This window comes from Balaenoptera musculus, chromosome 9 (assembly GCF_009873245.2).
Source record: "Balaenoptera musculus isolate JJ_BM4_2016_0621 chromosome 9, mBalMus1.pri.v3, whole genome shotgun sequence".
Lineage (NCBI taxonomy): Eukaryota > Metazoa > Chordata > Mammalia > Artiodactyla > Balaenopteridae > Balaenoptera > Balaenoptera musculus.
The window spans coordinates 12,989,484-13,016,011 of NC_045793.1; the positions used below are offsets into that span (position 1 = coordinate 12,989,484).

At 38.4% G+C, this 26,528-nt stretch overlaps 2 protein-coding genes across 4 annotated transcripts in view; both read right to left on the minus strand.

Moving 5' to 3' along the window:
- LOC118901203 (probable maltase-glucoamylase 2) overlaps nucleotides 1-4,824 on the minus strand; it is a 72,463-nt gene extending 67,639 nt beyond the window's left edge. Inside the window, 2 exon segments of the mRNA XM_036864298.1 lie at nucleotides 2,549-2,628; nucleotides 4,719-4,824. Of these exon segments, the coding sequence (XP_036720193.1) occupies nucleotides 2,549-2,628; nucleotides 4,719-4,824 (186 nt within the window).
- An 8,120-nt stretch (nucleotides 4,825-12,944) lies between these two features.
- The window catches only part of LOC118900603 (maltase-glucoamylase, intestinal), a 103,216-nt gene continuing 89,632 nt past the window's right edge, over nucleotides 12,945-26,528 (minus strand). For all 3 annotated transcript variants that reach the window (XM_036863050.1, XM_036863049.1, XM_036863048.1), the window contains exons 44-48: nucleotides 19,332-19,456; nucleotides 18,121-18,209; nucleotides 16,792-16,841; nucleotides 16,029-16,199; nucleotides 12,945-14,313 (exon numbers count right to left, since the gene is read on the minus strand). In XM_036863050.1, the coding sequence (XP_036718945.1) occupies nucleotides 14,239-14,313; nucleotides 16,029-16,199; nucleotides 16,792-16,841; nucleotides 18,121-18,209; nucleotides 19,332-19,456 (510 nt within the window). In that variant the 3' untranslated portion in view covers nucleotides 12,945-14,238. The remainder of the gene's footprint in view (nucleotides 14,314-16,028; nucleotides 16,200-16,791; nucleotides 16,842-18,120; nucleotides 18,210-19,331; nucleotides 19,457-26,528) is intronic.

Below are 26,528 nucleotides of genomic sequence, written 5' to 3' on the forward strand. Positions count from 1 at the left end.
TGGCCCCCGCTTGCCACAACTAGAGAAAGCCCTCGCACAGAAACAAAGACCCAACACAGCCATAAATAAATAAATTTAAAAAAAAAAAAAAAAAGAGAAAATCTTAAACGGTCATTATTTGCAGGTAACATTGTTGTATAAGGAAAATCCAGGAATCTATAGACAAACTAGGAGAACTAATAAGTAAATTTAATATGATTTCTGTTACAAGATTAATAAATATTCAAAAAATCAATTTTAAATCTATATGCCAACAGGTAAATGAAAAATTAAAATTTAAAAATAACATTTAAATAAAATCAAACATCAAGTACTCAGAAAAATTTTGGAAAAAATTTCATCCTCTATACCAAAACTTTCAAAACTAAAAATCTTAATAAATACAGGGATATACCACATTAATGGATTAGAATATTTACTCTTGTAAAGATGTCAATTCTCCCAAAATTAATCTGTGACTTTTATGTGATCAGAATCAAATGTCTGGTAGGTTTTGTGAGGAAGCTGACAGGCTGATTCTAAAATATATTCAGAAATCTAAAGGGTCAAAAATAGGCTAGGCAATCTTGAAGAAAAATAAGAATAATTTGGAGGACTTACACAACTATATATCACGACTTACTATAAAGCTATAGTAATGAAGGCAGTGTGGTACTGGCAAAAGAACAGACAAACTCTCTTGTAACAGTGGAACAGAATAGAGATTCCAGAAACAGATCCACACATATAAAAACATATGATTTCTAGTAAAGGTGGCATTACAATGCAGAGGGGAAAAGATGGTAATTTCAGTAAGTGGTGATGGGTCTATTAGAAATTCAAGAAAAAAAAATGTCCTGGACTCCTACCTGATACCATACACAAAAACCAATTCTAGATTGATTAAAGATCAAATTTGGAAGATAAAACAACAATGCTTTTAGAGAAAAAAATAGGAATATATTTTTCTAATGTTGGAGTAGGCAAAAATTTTTAAATAGAATACAAAATGCACTAACTATATAAAATTGATAAAGTGGGTTTGTTAAAATTAAGAACTATTTTTCATCAAAAGTCACCATTAAGGGAGTTAAAAGTAAAACAACAGCATAGGGAGATACTTAAAATTTATATAAACAGAAGATTTGCATCCAGAATATGTAAATACTACAAAGCAATAAGAAAAATATGAACAGCCCAATAGAAAAAACTGGACAAAAAGAGAAATGGAAAGGACACTTCACAAATAATGATTATCCATCTAGCCAATCAGCATATGAAAAGGTGTTTAACTTCATTAGTCATGAGGAACATACAAATTAAAACCACAGAATGTTTATATTGAAAAAGGAGAAAACACCAAGAGTAGGTTAGGATGTAGAGCAAATTAACTCATATTTAATGCTAGAGTAAACTGAATGTAAATTAGCACAAATACTTTGAAAGAACTTTTTTGCAATATCACCGAAGATAAACATGTACATACCCTATGAACTGGAAATTTCATTCTTATGTATGATTATTTGCCTAGGATATCACTGTATGCTTAATAACAATAAAAAGAGCTACAAACCATTTTAGAAACAACAGGAAATTTAAGTCGGTCAATTATATAATTAACATAATATAGTATAATATAAATATATAAATATAATATAAAATAAATATAAGATAATCATTAGTAATAAAAGAAGCACCAGTTAGAAAATATAATGAATGGGATGACATAGAAACTATGTATATGAAATATCTAGGAAGAAAACTTCATAATGCATATGTAATAAAATGTATATGAAGAGAAACATAAAACAGTTGAGAAATATGCATGTATATAAAAAAAGAGTTGAAATTGAGAGACTTTCTATGTTTTTAAGATGGGAAGATTTAAAATTATTATGTCATTATTACCTATATTTCACCTAAAATTTAATGCAGTCCTAGTTAATATCCCGATAGGATATTATGGGATATAGAGTATAGAATACAGAATAAAGAAATACAATCTAAATATGTATACCTTTATGATAAAGTCATTAAGTCACAACGAAGCAGGGTTCAAATAGTTGATATTCTTGTGGAAGCTACTCAGGTAGAAAACCTATGTTTTTTAGCACGTGTTCGTTGGGATGGCTTGCCAATAACATGATTTCAGATAACTCTTGTTATAACAAGTCACTTGAGCTCTACAAGTGACTCAGCCATCCATATGTGCTTGATGGCCTCTATTCTCAAGAAATACATAGTCTAGCCCTCAAACATTTAACCTTTCCATGGCTATCCTTGGAATCACACTATGACACATTTAGCAACACTGAGAGTTCTCCCTCCACTCTGGACTTTAGACCCCACAGGCCAACACTTTTGTTAGTTTCTCCTCCTCTTCCCTTTACCCCAGGCTGCTTCCCTAACTTCCTTAGTGTTGCTGTTTATTTCATCAGGCAAGAAAGAAAGAACTCCAAACAAATCAGAGGCCCATATCCACTCCATCACCACCTTCTCCCCACTTCACATACTCATTTCTTTTCAATGAAACCCAGCAGACCAACAGCAGGGACCCTTTTTCTCTGACCTCTGTCACCGCCTGGCCAGGGGTGCAGTCTATCCTTTCTGATTCAGGGGTTTCTGGGCACTCCGGAATAAATGAAGTATCTGCACAGAAATTAAAGGACAAAGTTGAAAATTAGTAGTGTAATTACAGTTCCAGGAAGGAAGCAGTTCCAGACTTGCAGCCAATTCTCCAGTTAGTGATCACTAGTAGCTGCGTAGAATGTTTAACACTTCTCCAAGGGTTAAACACATTTACTTTTTGTTGAGTTGTTTTTTTTTTTTTTTAATATAATTCACATGCCATAAAATTCACCTGTTTAAAATGTACAATTCAATGGCTTTTAGTATTTTACAAAGTTGTGCAACCAACCACGACCATCTAATTCCAGAGCATTTTCATCACCCCAAAAAGAAACACACATCCATTAGTGGTCACTTCCCAGTCCCCTCTTCTCCCAGTGCCTGGTAAACAAGAATCTACTTTCTGTCTCCATGGATTTGCCTATTCTGAACATTTCATATAAACAGAATCATAAAATATGTGGCCTTTCACATCTGGTTTCTTCCACCTGTCATAATGTTTTCAAGGTTCATCCATGTTGCAGCATGTAACTCTATTCTTTTTCATGGCTGAATCATATTCCATTATATGAATATAACACTTCTCAAAATCTATTCATCAGTTAATTTACATTTGGGTTGTTTTCACTTATTGACTATTATACAAAATTCTGCTATGAACATTCACATACAAGTTTATGTGTGAACATACATTTTAAATTCTCTTGATTATATAGGTAGAAGTGGAATTGCTAAGTAATATAGTTAACTTTAACTTTTTGAGGAACTGTCAAATTCTTTTCCAAAGTGGCTGCACTATTTTACATTCCAACCAGCAGTGGATGAGGGTTCCAATCTCTTCACATCCTCAACAACACTTGTTATTGTCTGTCTTTTTTTATTATAGACAGTTTAGTTGGTGTGAAGGGTATTTCGTTTTGACTTGCATTTCCCAAATAACTGATGATACTGACTAGTTTTTTATTGGCCATTTGTAGACCTTCCATGAAGAAATGTCTGTTAAATTCTTTGCTCATTTTAGAAATTTGATTATTTTTCTTCTAATTTTGAATTGCAGGATTTCTTTATGTATTCTGGATTCCAGACCATTATTAGACATGTCATCTGCAAATATGTTCTCCCATTCAGTGGGTTGTCTTTTTGCTTCCATGATAGGGTCCTTTGAAACACAAATTTTTTGATTTTTAAGTCCAATTTGCCTATTTTTTTTTTGGTTGCTATGCTTTTTTGAGTGTCATATCAAAGAAACTGTTGTCTAATCCAAGTCACAAATATTTATACCTATTTTTTTTTCTTAAAGTTTTACAGTTTTGGCTCTTACATTTTGACCTGTGATCCATTTTGAGCTGTATTTTTCGTATCATCTTACAGAGTCATAGTAATGTTCCTAGAAAGTGCCTTAATGTTTACTGTGAAGAGTGGTGAAAACAGATTGAGTAGGTAGGGTTCTGCTCTGGGTACAGTTTCTGTTCACTGCATGCTAAATCTACATTTATAAAGTGAGTTTATCAAGCAAAATAAACCTCAAATTCATTTTAAGAATAGATTTTTGTACTGCATATATTATTTTATTATTTAGAGTATAAAGTGTGCATGAAGGAGAAGACATTCTGTTTGATGTTTCTGTGAGAGAAGAGTTTCAAAAGTATCTATGAAGAAATCATAGCTATTTAATCAGAATATGGGCTGGATGTTAATTGTAATTGTCATATTTAGGTCAAGTTAATCAGTCCTTAACTCCCCTGTAACCCAATTTCCTTTTCCATAATGTAAAGTGACTGGGCACTGTTACTATTCTTTCTTCTTGAAGATTCTATTATTACATGACTCTAGGTTGAAGAACAGGCTTCTGATGAGCCTAATTTTGCATCTTGTTAAAATTGCATCAAATGGGACTTGTGAAACCTCGAATATCACTAGCATTCAAGGTTTAGTTGCAGAAAAAGAACACACCATTTGGAAATTTATTTAAATTAATTGTGGATGTATATTTTGAATAATGCAATGTGGTGGCACGCTGAAGAATGAAGAAATAAAAGGATGTCTTTGGCATCCAGAGGGGACTTCTGTTCCAATCCTTCCAATCCAGCAGCCACAAGCATCTCCCTTACCTGAAGGGTTCTCCAACACAAAAAGCAGCAAGAGGATATCTACGGCCAATACAATTAGGATGAAGATGATCAGAAGGACTTGCAATACACTAAGCTTCCTCGCCATCTAGATGGACACAGATAACAGGATTGAAGTATGCCACAAAACCCCACCAATCCAGAAGAACAGACAGGCATCCTGATTAGAATGTGAACTCCTTTGCAAGATGAGCTGATTATCAGCTTTACTCTTTACGTAATCCGGAGAGTATTTGTTTTCACTCATCACAGTGTCTCCGATTAACTTTAGTCAGTGCATCCAACACCTGCAGGACTCTTGCCCTTTTTGTCTGCAGAGGGATTGAGTATTGTCTAAGGAAAAATATATCAGACATAAAGAATTGAAGGGAGGAAGGGAGGAAGGGAGGAATGGAATAGAGCATGGGAGAAAGAGAGATGAGGGGTTGAGATGGCTCACAAAGCACTTCTAGATGCCACTTTGATCTTCACACCCTCCCTGGGCAGAGAGAGGAATGTCCACTCAGGGAGGGGAAAAGTAGCAAAACCTGAATCCAGGTCTTCTTATTCCAATTCCCATGCCATGATGCTGAGGTGTTTAACTGTTTAGAGCTCACTAATCCTTTTAAGAATCTGGTAACAAAAATGAACCTAATCCTGATCTTCAACATCATGCTTCCTTGTATGTTCACAGCACACAAATCCATATAAATTTAGTGGCTCACAGTAGCTCTAAACGTCAGGCCTAGACCCAAGTTTCAAAATATTTGGTATTTTGGAGGGTGTGAACTGAACTGGGAATTGAAGAACTTCAATTCTTGCCCTAGTTTTATATTGACTGATGGGTATTTCAACAATTTGGATGTGTGTTTCCTAATCTGTAAAACGAGGTCAGATTCTGGAGGTATTCATTTTTCCACTCTAATTATAATTTATATATATATATATACACACATATACATATATGCCTTACAATTCTGTGACAGCCCTGAATTTTAGCGACTCGTCACCACTCCATTCCCATCATCCCCATACATTGGCTATTTCCTGGAATTTATCATCCCCCAGAATTGTTCCACTTCTGAACTTTTAACCTCTACCTCCTGTTTACTGGTCAGATATATAATATATATATATACACATATATACATATAGGTACATATATATATTACTGGTCAGAAGCTCATGTCTTTTTAACTTCTCATTGTATCATTTCCTTATTCTCTGATCACATTAAAGCTTCTGTTCTCTTTCATTTCCTTTTAATCTCTTAGCCCCTCTTGGATTTCACCCCTAACTGACCTAAGACCTCAATATCTATCATTGCTCTCATCTCCCTTGCTCCCTTAATCTGCTATACCGAACCATCCATCCAAATATCTGCCCTCTGGGTTTATGCACTTGGCCCAATGTAAATGCCACTGAGTTTATAATCTCCCAAACATCCTGGGCCTGCTGGCTGACAATCTTGCCAGTTCCTCTCATTTTTCACAGCAGAAATTTCAAACACTGATCCTTCTTTTCAAACCCCCACCTCTGTCACCTGCACTCTTACTCCAGCCAATATTATCTCCAACATCACAGACAAGTATTTTGCAGAAACTGTTTCATCTTCCTGCTTCTCAACCGAAGCTTCTCTATAAAAATTATCCATATTTAGATAAGTTCTAATTTTTCCCCTCTCTTCTCAATGAAACAGTTTTCCCTCTTCTTGTCTAAGTATAATCCTAGTATCTATTCTCTAGATTTCAAAGCCTTTGAATTTCTCAAAAATCTTATTCCACCAAATATCCTTCTTCTCTCTTGCATGATCAACCCCTCCCTTTGAATTTGCTCTTTCGCCCAAGTCACCCTAAACTCTGTTGATGACTTTGTATTCTTCTCTAGACCATTATAATTTTCTTTTTCCTTTCTTGGTAACTTTCCAAAAAGATAATTCCACACTGTCTGCATTACCTTCCTCACCTATTACTGGCATGGATTCTGTTTCTTGCATTCCACTTAAACTGCTCCTGCCGAGGTCACTAGTGGTTTAGCTGCTGAATACGATGAGCACTGGCTTAGTGATAGCCCTATCAACCACTCCCTCCTCTTTAAAATTCTGGTTTGTATCATTTGCTATCATTCGATCTTAATTTTCCACCTACTTTTCTGGCTCCTCTTCAACTTTCTTTGTAGTCTCCTATTTCGTGAAATGTTGACATTCCCTGTATTTCATCCCAGGTCCACTGCTCACTCTCCTTTAGCCATCTCCACCACTCATATGACTTCATATAATATCTGAGGACAATCCAACCTGTATTTCTAGCTCATAGATTTGGATTCATATATTCAACCGCCTATTAGATATCTCCCTTGGATTTCCCACAGACTTAACCAAATTCAACCTGTTTCAACATGAAATCATCTCTCCCCAGAACCCCATCCCAGCTTCTACCAATTGTGCCAAATTGGCTCCTTCTCAAATAATTAATACCTTGAGGAAGAGAATCACAATTTCTTCAAAAATCTAGGTATCTTTTTTGACTCTTCTCCTCTTAGTTCTCACAGCCAGCTACAAGTTCAGTCAGATACTTTACCAATATCTTCCAAATTTGTTCCTTCCTCTCCATTCCTACTGGAAATGCTTTAGTCAGGCCATCATTTCTAGCCTGAACTGTCACCACAGCTTCCCCACTGGCCCTCTGCTTCCATTCTTCCTGTTCCCAAAATCCACTGCACATTGCAGCTGGATTGATCTTTCTACAGCACGAACAAGATCGTTTCATTCTCTTATATTCTAGTCTTCGGTGGTTCTCCAGACAGAACATAAACTCTTTAGCTGTGTAACCAAAGGTCATCATGACACCTCCCATGCCAGCTGCTCAGCCTCTTCTCCCTCTGGGTTTCAGCTGTACCAAACCAACAATTATGCAGTGACAATCTATAAACTGATAGGGACAAAGAATTTTCTCTCTCTCTTTTTTTTTAACTTTGCCTTTCCTTTAATTTTCCATTCCCTGCACCTCTGCTCTTCTCAACCCCAGCCCAATGCCATGACCATTTCTACAAGCACTTTCATATGTGTATAGCTTCACTTTTCAACTGAGGCTGCCTTCAGGTTAATATTTAACAAGCCAAGAAAAGAAGCACCTTAATTGTGAAATGGGGGTGAGGAGCAAAGATCTACAGCCAATTTGCCAACATGGAGTTTAGAATTGGGGTTTGGCATTGAAGTTGGAGTTTACTAACTATTCTTTCCTATTTGCCTAAATCTATCAGGCGTCTCTCCACTGGCCTGAATTATCCAAAAGTTTACTCTAATCCCCAGAAGATACATCTCGTATGATTATGTTTCCATAAAATCCCTGTATGAAGGTTGATCAGGCAGATGTCATGCTTCACATTTTATAAATGAATGTTAAGGAATTTTGTCTAACCACGGTTAGTCATGGAACTGAGGCAAAAACTGACAGGCCCTCCTTCTTAAATTGGTACTTGGGAATAAAGACACAGACCTACTAGAGAATGGACTTGAGGATATGGGGAGGGGAAAGGGTAAGCTGTGACAAAGTGAGAGAGTGGCATGGACATATATACACTACCAAATGTAAAATAGATAGCTAGTGGGAAGCAGCCGCATAGCACAGGGAGATCAGCTCAGTGCTTTGTGACCACCTAGAGGGGTGGGATAGGGAGGGTGGGAGGGAGGGAGATGCAAGAGGGAAGAGATATGGGAACATACGTATATGTATAACTGATTCACTTTGTTATAAAGCAGAAACTAACACACCATTGTAAAGCAATTATACTCCAATAAAGATGTTAAAAAATAAAAAATAAAAAATAAATTGGTACTTGAATATTCTCACTCTCTCCACCATGTCTCCTAGACTCAAGAGCTTAGAGATCTAGAGACTAACTCTCCGATGCTGGAATTTCAGGCAGTGAAAGCAACCTGAGGGACCCACTCTGTATGCTCGCAGTACCTGACTAGTTTCTTGTACATGCAGCCCATGACTCACTACCACAGTAAACACACTGTCCATTAGTTAGCCTCCTCCTCCAAATACTATTTCTCTCCATGGGGAGACATTTCTCTCCAGCCTCTACAAACCAAAAGTAAGCACCTCTTCCATAGCTCCTTAATCCTCTTGGGGAAGCAGGTTCAGCACCTGGAACTCCAGATGTTCAGGACACTCCAGGGACAACCCCGGGCATTTTCCTGCCATTGGAACTATTGTCATCCACGCAGAGGGTAGGAGTGGGGATTACTGAAGGTAGAAAGTCTTCCCTACTTAGAAACCCTCCCTGCCCAAAGCTGCTTTTCTGTGTCAAACAAAATTTTAGCATAATGAAAATCCTGGTTATTATTCAAAAACCTTAAGGACTGGATAACCATCTCCCTCTCTGCCAAAAGAGACAAGTTCACCTTTCTTCCAACCCATGCCGCGTTCAGCTAGCTACCAGAAGAAGCCCATCTGTTTATTCTTTCCTTGGTTTCTCTCCTTGGGAAAGGAACATCGCATTTGAGACCCTCCCCCAAACACACACACACACACACACACACACACACACACAGACCCCTCTCCTCTCCAGTCAGCTCGTGCCTCCATGCACTATCTCATCCCCACTCCTCATCGTGGAAAGGGAAGAAGAATCAGGTTCAGGTCCAGAAACACAGTACAGGTTGTCCAGATCACTAAGCAGAGGAGACAGAGTCATTGACAAGAAGAAAGGGACACTCCTTGTTCAGAGAACCATGCACATGGGGAAAAGTACTCACCTCATAGCCATGTCCTTTTACGTGCTGTGTCTGTCCTTCGCTGGTTCTGGAGGAGCACTGAGCAAAGGTAACTGGGTGGATGTAGTCAGCTTCTGCCAGGGTTGATTTATTGCCCTACAAAGTGGGTGGCAATTGGAGGAGAGGAGCGCAGTTTCCAAAAGACCATAAAAGGGCCCTTACTTTCCTAGTGGCATGAGGAAAGCTCCATTTGCTAATAAAAGGGGAAGGTGGGGTTTTGTCTAATAGTTGTGCCTTTTCTGTGTTCCTGCTCATACCTGATCACTTTGCTTGTCACACTGTATTATGCTTGCTTGTCTGTCCATGTAGCCTAAAGAGCTCAAGAGCCAGGGTCTTAGCCATTTTCTTCACCTCTGTATCTCCTGTGTTTAGTACTCGACCCAATGTCCATTGATGTTTTTAAATACATAGCTCTTTGTTGAATAAGTAAGTGAAAGAATGAGTAATGCTTGGTTCATCACACTGTTTCTTTCTCCATTTTTATTTCCCCAAGTTCTCTTGGTATAACTCAGCTTTTCATTAATTCAAATAAGCATCCCCACCAAGTATCCTAATAAGAGAAACACCATTAAAATGGAAATTGTATTATCTTAAAAGTGGGAAGACACCTCTACTGGATATTTGTCATGCTTTCTGACTGCTCAGCATCTTCCCACCTTGAGAATTCCGCCTCTCCAAGGAAGAGGCTAGACATTCTCTTTCACAGTCTTCCTTTTAGCCAAGGTAGAGGCAAGGAACCTGGGCATGGCCAATGAGATATGCCTGAGATCCGGAAGAAAGTGGAGGGAAGGAGGAAGTGCCACGTGGATTCCAGGACATTGGAGGGGCATCATTTCAGAGGCAGCAGGAACAGGGGACCAAGTAGCATCCTATGCTCAGTATTGGGGTGCAAGTTGCCAGACGTGCACTAATGGAAGTGGCAAATAGAGTATCCCACTGGGTAATCATGTCTGGTCCCTGACCACGTAGCTTACAAACCTGATGCTCTTGCCCTCCTGGAGCTTCAGTGAGTCACTAATATCTTTTTTAAAAAATTGTTTCTTCTTAACCTAGCTAAAGTAGGGTTTTCTAATTGAAATATAATTTGCATACCATGACATTCATCCTTTTAAAGTGTACAGTTCAGTGGTTTTTAGTATATTCACAAAGTTGCGCAATCATCACCACTATCTAATTCCAGAACATTTGCATCATCCCAAAAAGAAGCCGTGTGCTTGCCTCTCCTGTGTTCCTGCAACCACTAATCTACTTTCTCTTTTGATGGATTTGCCTATTCTGAATATTTCATGTAAGTGGAATCATACAGTACGTGGCCATTTGTGTCTGGCTTCTTTCACTTAGCGTAATGTTTTCAAAGTTTATTCATGTTGTTGCAGGTATCAGGTACCTGCAGGTATCAGTCTATTATTTCTTTTTATGGCTGGATGATATCAATTGTATTGATATATCACATTTTGTTTATCCACTCATCAGTTGATGGTATATTTGGGTTGGTTACACTTTTTAGCTATTATGAGCAATGTTGCTATGAAAATGTATGTACAAGCTTTTGTGTGGACATATATTTTCAATTCTCTTGGGGATATACTTAGGAGTGGAATTTATGGGTCATATGGTAACTCTAGCTTTAACTTTTTGAAGAACTGCAGAACTGTTTTCCAAAGCAGTGGCAACATTTTACCTTCCCATCAGCAATATATGAAGGTAGATAGTATATGTAGGATATTGCATATTCTATACATAGCAATATATGAGGGTATGCCATCTTTTGATGGCATCTAAGTAATATAGTACCCATAGTAGTCCATGTTTGCTTCAAATGTTCAGTGCATGGCCAGTATACACACACACACACACACGCACAGAAACTTGGTTTCTGCCTCTATAAACTCCTAGAATGACATAGACACCGTATCTTTTGCTTTAGTACAAGAGAGCCTTTGTTAAAAGGGAAAATGCACCTGGATCTCATTTCAAATTGGGACAATATGTTGGCAAAAGATCAAGAAAGGAGATTTATTGTTACACAAATCTTTCTATTCTTTGTGTGATAGTTTACTCTTAACTCCCCACACCCTGTGTGCACTTGTGACATCATTCACATTAAATGCTAACTGACAATCCCAGCTATAATCTGTTTCCTAAAGTGCAGAAAACAGCTAGCTTCACCATCCCTTCTTGTTAACCAGCAACTGGAAGATATTAGGTCACATGCTTATGTTGACCAATGAAAAAGTAACAGAGACATTTTGAAGGGAAGAGACAAGCTTGTGAGCCAGTATCTTCCCATTTTTTATTAGTGAGAAGGAACAGTGAAGTTAGCTATTGGCAGAACATTGTAAATCAACTATACATCGATTAAAAAAATAAAGTGTAAAAAAAAATTGTAGATATCTCAAAATATTGTTTATGCCGCTCATCACACTGACGTTATGACATTAGTTCCACTTGCTAGATCTTGTTATTTAATGTGATAATTTTTAAAAACACCTTATGTATTACTATATTAAATTTTTTAAATATTTGCATAACTGTATTTTAATATAATAGGATTCCTTTACAATAGTATGCATTTTACTTTATGCATTTAAGAACATCATTCTTAGGAGGGGTTCCATAGATGCCACTAGACTGTCAGTAGGGCCCCTGACACTACAAATGTTGCAAACCCTTTCATGCTTCACTCAGAGACTTGGCAATCAGGATTCTCTAGTCAGAAATCTTCTCCTTGAGCATTCTGTAGCAACCAGAGCCAACTTCTAGCAATATGTCCTTGATGATAACATATTTCTCATATATCAAGTAAATAATTCTTTCCTCCTGGTAGCCTTCCTGGGTTTATCAAAGGATAGCTGACAAGTTTCCCATCTTTTTGATCAAGGGATCCCTGTGGTTGTTTTTCCATGTTTCACTAGTTGCCTAGTTAGTGCAACCTCTCATCCAAAAGCCTCTTACTTTGATAATTAGAATACTAAGCTAACTTACCTATATTATTTTTATGTAGCCTTATGGAGGCACTGACACATGAGTAAACAAGTAGAATCTGACTCCCTGGTATAAGAAAGAAAGAGAGAAAGGAAGGAAGGAAGGAAGGAAGGAAGGGAGGGAGGGAGGGAGGGAGGAAGGAAGGGAGAGAAAGAAAGAAAGAGAGAGAGAGGGAGGGAGGGAGGAAGGAAGGAAGGAAGGAAGGGAGGAGAAAGGGAGGGGGGATAAATTAGAAGTATGGGATCAACCCATACCCACTACTATATATAAAATAGATAAGCAACAAGGATTTACTGTATAACACAGGAAACAATATTCAATATCTTATAATAACCTATAATGGAAAGTAAACTGAAAAAATTATATATATACACATATATATATAAAACTGAATCACTTCGCTGTATACCTGAAACTAACACAAAATTGTAAATCAACTATACTTCAATAAAAAAAGGGAAAGATAGAAAAAGACGTAGGAAAGTAAACACATTCATCTCTAATACACTCATTTCCAAGTAATACTAAAAGTAAATATCCCTGTTGAACATTAGTATATAATTTCTTTATCCCAAAATCTAACCATCTAGTGTTTTAACCAATAATGTTGCAAATTCTGTTTTTGCCAGAGTTATGTTACCAAGTATAGTAACTTCTATGATGATTAAAAAAACAACAAACATCCAAGCACACTCTCCCACAAACCTAAATCTAAGAAAAACCCATGCCAGAGGCATAAGAAAAAGGGTGAATAACCATAAATCTGATCATTTCTTTGGTGGATTAGCCTGCAGGAACTCTGATTCTGAAGAGAACAAGACCAATTCACAAGAGTTTGCTGAATAAAAAGAAGTTTTAATGCCTAAGTGAGATTACCCACAGTCAAATTACCACAAAATTCAAAACCTTTCGTAAATCTGCTTGCCTATTTTTAGTTGGCACATGAGTTGCATGCATTTGTGTGAACTGTGGTTATATACATTAGGCACAGAGCAGAGAAATAAGATTTACACATTTCAAAGCACACCACAGCAAAAATAAGTTATTTTTTACATTCAAATTCCTTCCTTCAACTTTGCCTGCTTAAATCTCACCCCAGCCCTATTCCCATAGGCTAAGGATTTCCCCTAGCCCCTCCTCTTGTTTTCAAATGAGCTAGCTCTTCCTTTTTCCTTCCCATGAGGCTACTATTCCTAATATTTGCATGTTATCTTCTTACTTGTCATGGTCACTTTTATCCGCATCATCTGTTCTCTCTCATCTTTCCTGCTTACCTTCCCTGCGTTTGCCTTTTCTTCCCCTTATATCATGCTCTCAGCAAATTATCCCATCTCCCTATAACTATCTGGCAGATGTTCTTTCTGGATACTTTCTTGAGGCGCTAGTTAGCTCTAGGATCCGAACTATCCTGGAAAGCTGTAGCTTGTATATTTAGCAAGAGTGGGCCCATCCCCTAATCACACACACATATACACGCACACATGCTTCATTATGGACCCAGTGCGTCTTCAGTATATGTATGATTAGCCATCAGTACCATACTAATCACAGAGAGACATCAAGGTAACCCACAGTTTTCCACACCTCCCTACTGCCTATAGCACAGGGCTAAAACACAGACAGAACATAAAACAAAACCAAGAAAATATTTTAGCTGTACTGGGCATGAACTGATTGGCAACGCACAATAATTTTATGAGCATGAAGTATAAGTAGTATCAAAGCCATTCGTAGTTAGGATCTTGCTCTAAAAATTCACAGTGCTCTCCATGTCAATGAAGTGAAATTATGTAAGCTGAGGTTTCTGCTGGTCACATCAATGTTTAACACCTGTTGGGAACCAAAGAAAAAGCATTGGGCAACTGGTGATTGAAGTTTCCTACAGTCAAACAAATCAGATACAAGCCAGTGGTCCATATACACTTTCACAAGTCATTGCCTAGCTTCCAGACTGCCCTAAGATTTTCAGGTGAGAAGGGTGTTTCTTAATCCCTTAGAGTATAAAAATCATTCAGTATGTAGGGAAAAGACGACAAGACCCTAAATAATGAAATACACAACCACTGCAGAGAAACAACTGCGCAAATTGGAGAACATGTCCTCGGAGCCCTCCTTTTATTTCCTGCTTCTCCTGTTCCCTTATGGCGCCTTGATGATTGCCCAGTAAGAGTCTGATATTTCAGTGTTTTTTTCTAGGCAAATACCTTCCATAAAGTTTCACCGCATGTGCAGTAGTTAGCTTGTTTGTCAGCAACAAAATTGGGCAACGTCCTTTATAAGCTCTTGGTCGAGTTGGGGAAGTTGGTTGACAAGAAAACCACAAAAATGAGGAAACAAATAAAAAATACAAACTGAAGGAAAACTTTCATTTCAGGCTTTGTAATCAGGAAGGATTATGAAAAAAGAAAGTTCTGAAAAAAGCAAGAAGTAAGCACACAAGAAAAGAGCCCATTTACCATGAGGCTAGGTATTGGAACCACAACACTGCATTAAATCCAAGGTGCAGATTTTTCACATGTTTAACGTTCATGAAATCAGAATGTGTCTTACAATCAACAGGCTTGGAATTACTGTGAACAAGTAGCCCTCCTGACAACTCTTTGTACACGTGTGAACTTCATTGTTACTACTGGTGTTATGAATGGATGGACTGTAAACCACTTAAGAATTATTTTAGAAAGGAATATGAATCTTGGCTGACAGTAAAATCAAAAAAATGCTACGATGAAAACTTGTATAAAGGATCTTAGTGGCTTTGGAGTAAATTGCATAGACAGCAGTGAAAGAATTTTTATGAAATGATGTATCACCAACACCTCTGATAGTTCAGAGGAAATATCTTAACCAATTCGGGCCACATATTTTTCTTCTAAATAATAATAAATCAAATAAAATAATTTAAAATATTTACCTAGAAATTTAAATAATAAAAGAAAAACTTAAATGATATAAAACGGTTAAGATATTTCTAATATTTCTTCACATTCAGAGTTTCCCTCTCCTAAATTACCTTGATGCAGATTTATCAATGTCTATGTATCTCCACCCAACATTTTCCTCTGTAGTATCATAGTAAAATGATAAAAATCTTTGGTTAAAGAAATTTTGTAAAGCTTTCTATATTTTTAAACTAGAAGTTTTAAGTGATAGGAAAGCATAGCATCATACTTCTGTAAGACTTTTTCTTTCTTTGTGGCATGGGAAATAAAGGAGCAAATTTTAACTGATGGTGTCTTATAACTGATGAAATATGGTAGTGCAAGCTGTTTGAGAAGTAGATCTCTGAGGCGAAGACAAAGTTTTACATAGGTTTGCAGACAAGAAGACATACATGACAAGTAAGGATCCAGACCATCAATTCCAAATGATGATAAACCCTGAATTTTCCCTTCATCTCTGTGCTGTCTGCTCTGACACACGGAACACAGAGGGATTCGGGAAGGGCTTTGCAGGAGAGGGTATCATCTGGAAGGGAAGCAGGACGGAACTGCCCTAGGTAGCTCAGGGCTGGGAAATACCATCTGGACTTTTCACTGGTCACAAACCTGTGTTGTAGAGTTGTAGGAGAAGGTGGGTGTTATAACCACGCCGCTCACAGAGATGCTGACACTGGAAACGGAGACACTGCCCACTCCCCAGATCTCAATGTAGCCCAGTTTTAAAGGGTTTGTATCGCTGATGTATTTGTTGAAAATTACATGACTGTGCATCGTATTCTGTCAATTGGAGATAAAAGAAACCAGAGGGGGAAAAAATAGCAAAATTTGTTCAAATTTTTCACAACCTCTTTTTAGGCACAAATGTAGACCATGAAGTAAGATAACTTAAGAGCCCCCCCTTGTGACCTTGGATAGTGAGACCATGATTTTAGCATTTTATCTCCTATTGCCAACTACCATCCAAATTGGCATTGGTTAAGCACTGGCAGGGTCTCTAGAATCACACCAACTCTAAGAAGACAAAGAATCTCAGCTATCAGGACCCTTATATTCCACATGTGGAGAAGTCACAAAATATGCTCACCATTCCAAGGCGACATAGGAATAAGGGCTACAAAACATCGAAACAGCCTGTCCATCTGTGCTTGGTGAATTGGAATAAGCTACTGATGAAATATGAATGGGCTTAATCACAGAAAACTTCCGGGGAGCATATTATATCTCTATCTGAAGTCTAGAGGATGGGGCAGTTGCAAACTAGTAAGATGAACAGTGAAGGAATTCTAGGTGGATTTATGTCATGATTCCCAGCATCTTAGCAAGCTAGTAGAACTCTATATTCTCCCTTCACAGGCCCAGTCACACTCACCTGGCTGACAGAAAAGTGGGCCAGGTAGTAGAGTCCTTTCCCATAGGTATCTGCAAACAAAGAACAACGTAAGCATGATCTGGAACATGCTCTAGAGTTCTAATTGCTTACCTGTCTTGGTTGAGAAAGTAGGGATGATTTTTGTTTGGGTTTTTTATCTTATTTTTCTTCTTTACAGAGTTCCGTTTTGGGAGATTTAGTCAGACTCTGGCTCCAACCTCAGTTTACACAAAATGTTTGAAATGAGTGTCTAAGAGAGTCGCCTCATATAGTATAGTTTTCTAACACCACACTTAGTCCACTTCTCTTTCTTGTGGCCTGTGATTCCCAACATCTTGGCTGTCACCTCAGAATCTCCAGGTTCCTCCTGCTAGAGACACACATATCTGCACACACAACCACATCACCAACACCAAGACTGGTGTATAACTGGTCAGTTTATCTTGAGAGGTTTTAGGCAATTTTTTAAATGCCATCTCCAGAGAATAGACTTCTTTGTCCTTTATCCTTAATTTATGCCGCAGGTCCAAGGAGAACATCCTTAAAGGTGGACTAGCCAGAGCTTTGTTACAGGTACTCCCGCCCCACACCCTACCTCAGTGGCTTTCTCACTCTTCCCCAGACACCTGCCTCTTTCTAAGTTGCTGATCACTTGGTCAGAAGGCATTGGCTATCCTCTAGAGCTGTGCTGTCTGAGATAGCAGCCACTAGCCAAACGTAGCTATTTAAATTTAAATTAATTACAATTAAATAAAATTTAAACTCCAGTTGCTCAGATGCCCTTGTCATGTTTCAAGTGCTCAATAGCCACATATGCCTACTTGCTAGCATGTTGGACAACACAGATATAGAACATTTCCATCACTGCAGAAAGTTCTATTGGATATCACTGGGCCTAGAAATTACTAATGGTACTTGAGACATCCTCCTGAGAGGTTACTAATTCCTGTAAACTCCTAATGGAAAATTCCCCCCAATAAATAGCATAGTTGATAGAGGCATTGCCTCTCTTACTGGGACATGTAATTAGGGAATGTGCCCTTGAACATGAACCATATATGGAAGTATAGCTCAGTTGGCTACAAAGAAACTCTCCCTACGGCTCCTATACTGCTGTTTTCCACAGTGGATTAGGACAGCTGGATAACGGTGAGAGATTCAGAGTTAAGCTTCATATACATGAGGCACAAGGATCATGTATCATACACTTAAAAGTAACAGATGTGCACGACTGTCTTAACACAGAAAAGGAAACAGCAGCCCTATAAGATATCCAGGAACCTAGCCAGTGGTATTGACATGAATGAATCCGAGGTGGCCCTTACTCACCAATGCTTTGCCCATCATCCCAGAAGAGCCAACCTTCAGCAGTCCCCTCATCATCCAAGGCAACCTTGAAGCCTGTGAATTTCTGACGGCTGCAGTGACAGAGGAAAGAGACATTGGGTAAAAACAAAGCCACAGCCACAAACCAAGCGTTTTCATAAAAACATAAAGGAAGTGCTTCATGATATAAAGACTGGGTACTGGGATTCCGGAGACTTGGGATCTAGTTCTAGTTCTGTCTCCATAAGCTCTATGACTTCATGTCAGGAATGAATGAATGAATCAAAGGGAATTTCCCTTTAAGGCTGTATAAGCTCATAGGAGCTCTACAATCTCTACAAAAAGCTATAAGCAAACTCACTGGCTTCCTTCCTTTCTCCACTGTGAGGAAAAGCCTAGTGCTTCAATCTTTCTTCTTTCATGACCTAATGTCCACATGTACAGTGAGTTCTGTTTACAGATGTCCTAAGTTCTTCAGTTTTCAACAGAATTTTTGCAATAAAATGAGTAGGGCTCCAAGAATTTTAGTTTGACATCAGACATACATGGATTTTAGTCCCTGCTCAACTCCTCACTAACTGTGTGACTCTGAGTTAATCACTTAGCCTCCTGAAGCCTCTCTTTGCTCATCTGAGAAATGGGGATGATAACTGTACTTACACCATAGGGCTTATTTTTCCTTTTGTTAGGAAAAACAGATAATCTCCAAATAGAAATCTCCATATTAGTACAGTTCTAGGCACAGAGCAAGCATTCACCTGCTGTCAGCTATTATCAATTATTATATAGGTCTAGAATACATAGGCTATATATTAGGTCTAGAATTTTTAAATCTTGCATGTAAGGGATCTCAGCCTCAGTTGCCATATGGCTTACACAATTTTTCAGCAGTAATTTTCTTAGCAAAGAGTCAATTATGATCCAGTCTTTTAAAACTAGCATGAACCATGGTTGCTCCTGTTTGACTTCCACTTCAAATGTCACTAATTAGACCTAATATCACACCCACTTAGATCTAAAATAGCTGTTAATTAAGAATTGTTCAGAGTACAGAATCCAAAAAAGGCTAAAATACAAACAAGTAAGCAAGCAAACAAACAAAACTGTTTAGTAAAAGTGCTCTGGGGCCTGAGGGTGCGGTTTACAGATTGGTGGGCTTCACCAGGATCTGAGCTGCCTGGCGTGGAAGGGAGAAGTGTGGCACCCTCACTCACCTTAAGTGGGTGTTCTGTGCAGGCTCTTGCCAGGGCAGGATGTAGCCCCCACGGACATGAAGATTAATATGGTCGAGAGGCGCTGGCAAGGACTTCCACTCTCCCCGGGCTTGAATGTCCACACCCTGTGGGCCAGAAGAAGGTGATGGAGAGAACACATCTGCCCGAATGACACATTTACCAGACATCTTGTCCACGCTCGGAAACTGCTGCCTGTTCAGGACCTGTTATCACACTTTTCCACGCTCGCCCAGCTGCTCTATGGGATCTTGAGTTGCTGCCAGGGCATCAGGTCAGGATCTCTTGTCTTTGGGGACTTCTGCTGTACACACCCCATGAGATCACAGCTGCCTCTCACCCTACCCTTACCCCACATCCTGTTTCTGCGTAGGAAGTACTGCTAAGGGAGGCTGAGCGAGCCTTCTTTCTTTCTGTTCGGCTCCTGATTCACTCCCCCAAAGACACGTCCAGACCTTCCCTTTGTTTTGTCCCCACTCCACCTCCGTCTCCCTCCACTGCCCCCCACCCCGCCCTTACCAACTTCACTAACACCTTTGACTCCTACTTGACAGAAATAATTAAAGTGAACTGCCTTACTTCACAAATCCTTATCTTTAACTCATTATATCTTCCTTTATGTTTCACATCTTGATCTTGCCTGTTACAGGGAGAAGCATCTCTCACCCCAGGCCATAAACCTCGATTCCTAAGAAACCATCCTCCCACATGTTCTCAGCCTAGAGCAAGGCGTCTCGAATTCAGCACTGTGGACGTTCTGGGCCAGATAACCCTGTGCTGTGGGCACTGTTCTGTGCTTTCTAGATGCTGTCCAGTGTCCATCCACTAGATGCATCTCCCCCACTTCCCACCACATTGTGACAACCAAAAATGTCTCCAGACTCGGCCAATGTCCCCTGATAGGCAGGTCCCTCCTTTTGAGAATCACCACTTTAGAGGTAAGGAGCACAGCTACCACCACATTTCTTCACTTTTGGTCCCCAGTGTTCATTTTATGCAGATTCGATCTACATCACATTCGCCAGGGTGGACTCTGCTTCGTGCCTGCCTCAGGACCCCAGAGTCTACAGGACTGAATACAAATTCCAGCCCACATCTCTGGGGCTTCTTCAGTTTTCTTACTGATATCATGAGAAAACTGAATTATGTGCTTTCTAATGACACTTTATTCTAGTATCTTACGAATGCTGGACTTTTCCTCCATTGATTGTCCTACCTTCAAGTGAAATTTGATACACGTAAAACCGTCAGTTATATTTCTACCAAATTCTTTCTCTCAATGTTTTTTTTTTTCATTCTACTACACATTGTGGCTAAATATGATATGCTACCTTCTCATGATTTCCTTTCTAGTACCTAATGAGTCACAGGCTTGTTTCCTTTCCTTTAAATAGTTTCTGACCAGGCTAGCCTAAAAAATTCCTGTTAAAATATCCATAAAGACATGACTATAAGATCAAATCTAAAAGCAGCATTATTAAAATAAGAAATGACAACCTAATGTGACTTTGTAAAGGGGAATTTTCATCAACTGCATAGTCACTGAACATGACTGAGAAGCACTGTTTTAAAAATCCAATATATATTCTACCCTGTAAACAAATAAACAAAATGGCCATGAGTGAAGTAGATAAAAACTTTAATTCACACACACTGTCTGCTCTTAGTCTACACTAAAGTAGGTAATCAATAAGACAAGTCAGAGTAATTCCATGCCTCTCCCTCTCCCAAACAGTCTACAAGCTATAATGCCCGATATGACAGAAAGGAGAGAGGGATGGATAGAAAACAACTTCATGGCGTGTTCAGTCGCATAGGCATGATGGAGACAGACGAAAGCTCGTCAAAGAGCTATCAACTGCTGATTTTGCAGCTTGAGAGCCTGAGCAGATGAAGATCCAGCCTTGCCAGAAGCACATCAGCCTGTCCTGCCTCAAGGCACCTGCCCCTTCATCAAACAAGCACAGTCTAAACGCCAAGCAATAAGGATGGCTTGTTGCTTCTGCAGTCGGATGAGCACAGGAGGGACAGTGTGGGATGGGAGTCCACAGCTACTAAGGTGGCAACGGTAGGAGAAGTCATGATCCCTGGGAAGTGGGAACCACAGAGACAGGGAGATAGGAGTCTTACCTTCTTCACCCACCCTTCACTCAGGCATTTGCTCATTTCCAGCTCCACTGGACAAGCAACAGAGAAACTGGGCAGAAGTGGTAGCTCTCAAGACAAGTAGGACTTTCTTATTTTTCCCTCTCCTGCTTTCTATCTCTTTGCCTTTCTGTTCCGCTTTCTGGGTAATTTCCTAGATTGTACCTTACAATTTCTTTTTAAACAAAATTTTTTAATTCCTGCATCATGCGTTTAATTTCCAAGGATTGCTTTGTGAGTATGCTTTGTTTAAAGCATGTTTTCTTATTTTAAGTATACCTTCTTATCTTCCTGAGGAGATAAAAACTTTCTAGCTAACTTCTTAATAACATATGTGCAGAAAATTATACAAATAGAAAATGCACAGCTCAATAAAGTTTTACCAAGTGAACACACCCATGAAACCACCACCTAAATCAAGAAGTGACTATTACCAGCATCCCAGAAGGCTCTCTCATCCCCTCTCATAATAATCACCACACCAGAGGCGGCAACTATTCTGATTTCTATCACTTTTGCCTGTTTTCGAACTTGTATTTCATAAATGGAATCCTACATTCTTTACTGTCTTGAATCTGGCTATTTGTGCTCAAGATTACGTTTGTGATGTTCATTATCTTTGTTTGTGTAGCAACAGTTTATTATTTTCATTGTCCTATAGTATTCATTTTTAAAAATAGAACATGATCTATTTATCGAGTTCACCGTTTATGGACATTTGTCTTATTTCCAGTTTTTTTTGCTATTTTACAAATAGTGCTGCTATGAGACATTCTTGGACTTTTTTGGTGAAAATATATACACTTGAGGAATAAATCTATAACACTATCATTTCTTCCCAGATGTACATTGACATAATATATATATAACATAAAGTGATAAAATATGATATACAATATATATTAAACACAATGAAAATTCTAGTACAAGCTTGTTTTTATTTTCTGGATTGACAATATTTTAATGTAATCTGGGAGAAGATATAAAAATAACAATCATGGGGCTTCCCTGGTGGCACAGTGGTTGAGAGTCTGCCTGCCAATGCAGGGGACACGGGTTCGAGCCCTGGTCTGGGAGGATCCCACATGCCGCGGAGCAACTAAGCCCGTGCGCCACAACTACTGAGCCTGCGCGTCTGGAGCTTGTGCTCCGCAACGAGAGGCCGCGGTGGCGAGAGGCCCGCGCACCACGATGAAGAGTGGCCCCAGCTCGCCGCAACTGGAGAGAGCCCTCGCACAAAACGAAGACCCAACACAGCCAAAAAATAAATAAATAAATAAATAAATAAATAAATAAATAAATAAATAACAATCATATTTCTGAAAAAAGATGATGACACATTGGTCTATCATACATTAAACTGTATTATAAATAAGTAATCACTAAAATGTTCAGAACTGACAGAATACATAATTCAGAGATTAACAAATCAAAAATAGAAAGGAAAAAAGAGACCTTTCAGACAAATTCTACCATATGTAAAAACAGTACATAATAACAGAAGTTTAGCAAAGCAAAAGTATTGGGAAATTTGACCAAAAAAAGGCTGTATCCTGACATTTCGCTATTCACCAAATGCATTCCAGTGACTGAAAAAAATTAATTTGACTATATAAAAGTTAAAATATCTATCTAAAATTATAAAAAATTTAAAAGCAAATGACAAAGTGGAAAAATACTTCCAGTAAACATGGCAAAGTGTTATCAACTTAAGTGTGTAACTATCCTTTAGAAATCAGTACAATTACTTTATCTTAATAGGAAACTGGCAAAAGAATAGAAAGGTCACAGAAGTATAAATGGGCTGTCAAAGATGATCACAAATCAAATCAATGGTGAGCATTAGGAACCATATTGCCTTTAAGAGTGATACAAAGATGAATATAAATATTTTAAAAAACAAATATTGGGGCTTCCCTGGTGGCGCACTGGTTGAGAATCTGCCTGCCAATGCAGGGGACACGGGTTCGAGCCCTGGTCTGGGAAGATCCCACATGCCACGGAGCAACTAGGCCCGTGAGCCACAACTACTGAGCCTGCGCGTCTGGAGCCTGTGCTCCACAATAAGAGAGGCCGCGATAGTGAGAGGCCCACGCACCGCGATGAAGAGTGGCCCGCGCTTGCCGCAACTAGAGAAAGCCCTCGCGCAGAAACGAAGACCCAACACAGCCAAAAATAAATAAATAAATAAATATTTTTAAAAACAAAAAAAACACAAATATTCAAAGCTGACAATGACTTAGGGAAATGAACACTCTTAGGTGCTGATGGGAATGTAAGTTATTTCTGGTATTTTGCCAACTTTTATTAAGGATTCTTGTGTTAAGCATCTTCTCTGGCTAGAAATTCAGAAAACCACTGGGTGATGGGTGGGAGTGGAGCACATGAAAGACATGCTTTCTTGAACAGACAAGATGGAAATTTAGGTTAACAATGTTCTGTTGAATGGAAGAGGTGAAAATTTAGGTACTGTAGAAACAGGAATTATATGAACTATACATAAATTCCTACCTCACTTAAGCATATAATAACCTGTGTGACAACAAAGAAACCCAGTTCAGAAACAGGATCTGATTGAATCATCTGCTCCAAGTGGAGAGCCTAAGTTTCCATTCTATTTACCAGGTGCAAATTTTTCCATGATTTTGCTAACATCTGAAATACATCCTTCCTCTTCATCTTTTAAAGTACTGAGTATATTTTACTGACACTTCTGTAAACTGTCAGTGGGACTGGGTGCTGATAAAACCTTTTGGAAAGCAATCTGCCAGCATCTGTCAAAATGTCAAATACTTTACCCCAGCAAATTCACTGACCAAAACTTACACCAAGATATATGTACAGCGATATTTCCTACAGAATTGCACCATTACTTATAAAAAGAAAACAAGAAAACAAACTAAAATCCTAACTGTCCATCCACAGAGGTGCTTTGCTAAATGATTCCATACAATGGAACATAACACAGCTCCTAAAAAGAATGGGGAAGAGCTTCAAGTGCTGACATACAAAGATCTTCAAGATATGTTATTAGGTGAATTAATCAAGGTCCAATAGTATGTAGAGTAAGATACTATTTGTGTAAATAAAAAAAAGAATACACATATGCTAATCTATGCACAAATTTTTATCAGCAAAGATATATAACAGATTGTTAATGGGGGTTAGCTTTAGAAGGGGGACCAAGGATTGGGAGACAGGGAGAATGGTGAATTTTACTTTCCATTTTCCAATGTTTTCCCTTTTCCAATGTTTGAATTTTTACCAGTGGAGGGATTTTTACTTTCCTAATTTCTTGGCATCCCGTATGTCTTTCAGGGTACCTTTCCAGTCCATATTCCTCTGATATCTTCCATCCTTTAACCAGTATACCTGCATTTATTCTTCCTCTAAATTTCTACACTATATTTTAATATTCCACAGTGTTCCTTATATCGAATGATTTTTTAAATTTTTATTTTATATTGGAGTATAGTTAATTAACAATGTTCTGTTAGTTTCAGGTATACAGCAAAGTGATTCAGTTATACATATACATGTATCTATTCCTTTTCCAAATTCTTTTCCCATTTAGGTTATTACAGAGTATTAAGCAGAGTTCCCTGTGCTATACAGTAGGTTCCTTAACTTGTTCCTTTTCACATGACCAGATGGTGAAATAGGTCTCATACACTTTGTGTATCCTCTAGAATAGGGATTAACAAATTTCACCTTTAAAGGGTCAGATAGGATATATTTTACACTTTGTGGGCCAGATAGCCTCTGATGAAACTACTCAAAACTACTTGATTCTAATTAAACATCAAAATTTTATTTTTTTCTAAATGGCTTGTTCCATCAACATTTGGCTTCCTATGTTTAGTTTTGTCTCAAAAAGAAACAAAAAAAGTTGAAAGACTCAATCAAAGCTATTTTCTATTTAAAGGGAACACTCTTGCACTGTTGGTGGGAATTTAAATTGATACAGCCACTATGGAGAACAGTATGGAGGTTCCTTAAAAAACTAAAAACAGAAATACCATACGACCCAGCAATCCCACTACTGGGCATATACCCAGAGAAAACCGTAATTCAAAAAGAGTCATGTACCACAATGTTCATTGCAGCTCTATTTACAATAGCCAGGACATGGAAGCAACCTAAGTGTCCATCAACAGACGAATGGATAAAGAAGATGTGGCACATATATACAATGGAATATTACTCAGCCATAAAAAGAAACGAAATTGAGTTATTTGTAGTGAGGTGGATGGGCCTAGAGTCTGTCATACAGAGTGAAGTAAGTCAAAAAGAGAAAAACAAATACCGTATGCTAACACATATATATGGAATCTTAAAAACAAACAAACAAAAATTGTCATGAAGAACCTAGGGGCAAGATGGGAATAAATATGCAGACCTACAAGAGAATGGACTTGAGGATACAGGGAGGGGGAAGGGTAAGCTGGGACAAAGTGAAAGAGTGGCATGGACATATATACACTACCAAATGTAAAATAGATAGCTAGTGAGAAGCAGCCGCATAGCACAGGGAGATCAGCTCAGTGCTTTGTGACCACCTAGAGGGGTGGGATAGGGAAGGTGGGAGGGAGGGAGACACAAGAGGGAAGTGATATGGGGATATATGTATATGTATAACTGATTCACTTTGTTATAAAGCAGAAACTAACACACCATTGTAAAGCAATTATACTCCAATAAAGATGTTAAAAAAAAAAAAAGCTATTTTCTATTTAAAAGCCATGTATAAAACCAGCAATTCCAGGAAACTTTTCTCTTCGTTGATAGCCCTCACACTTCACTTTCTTTTATATGGTATATATAATTATGTATATATGTATTAGTGTTTATAACATGCAAATATTAGCTCCAGATTAGATGGTGAACTCCATAGGGAAACTTTTCCAGTATATACCACACACCCAGAGCTCAGTAAGGTGGTTTGCACCTGGGCAAGGTTGGGACTAGAGTGAGATGTGTAAGGTGCCTAGGATGCACCATTTAAGAGGGCACTTACTCTCAGGGTCCTGCAAA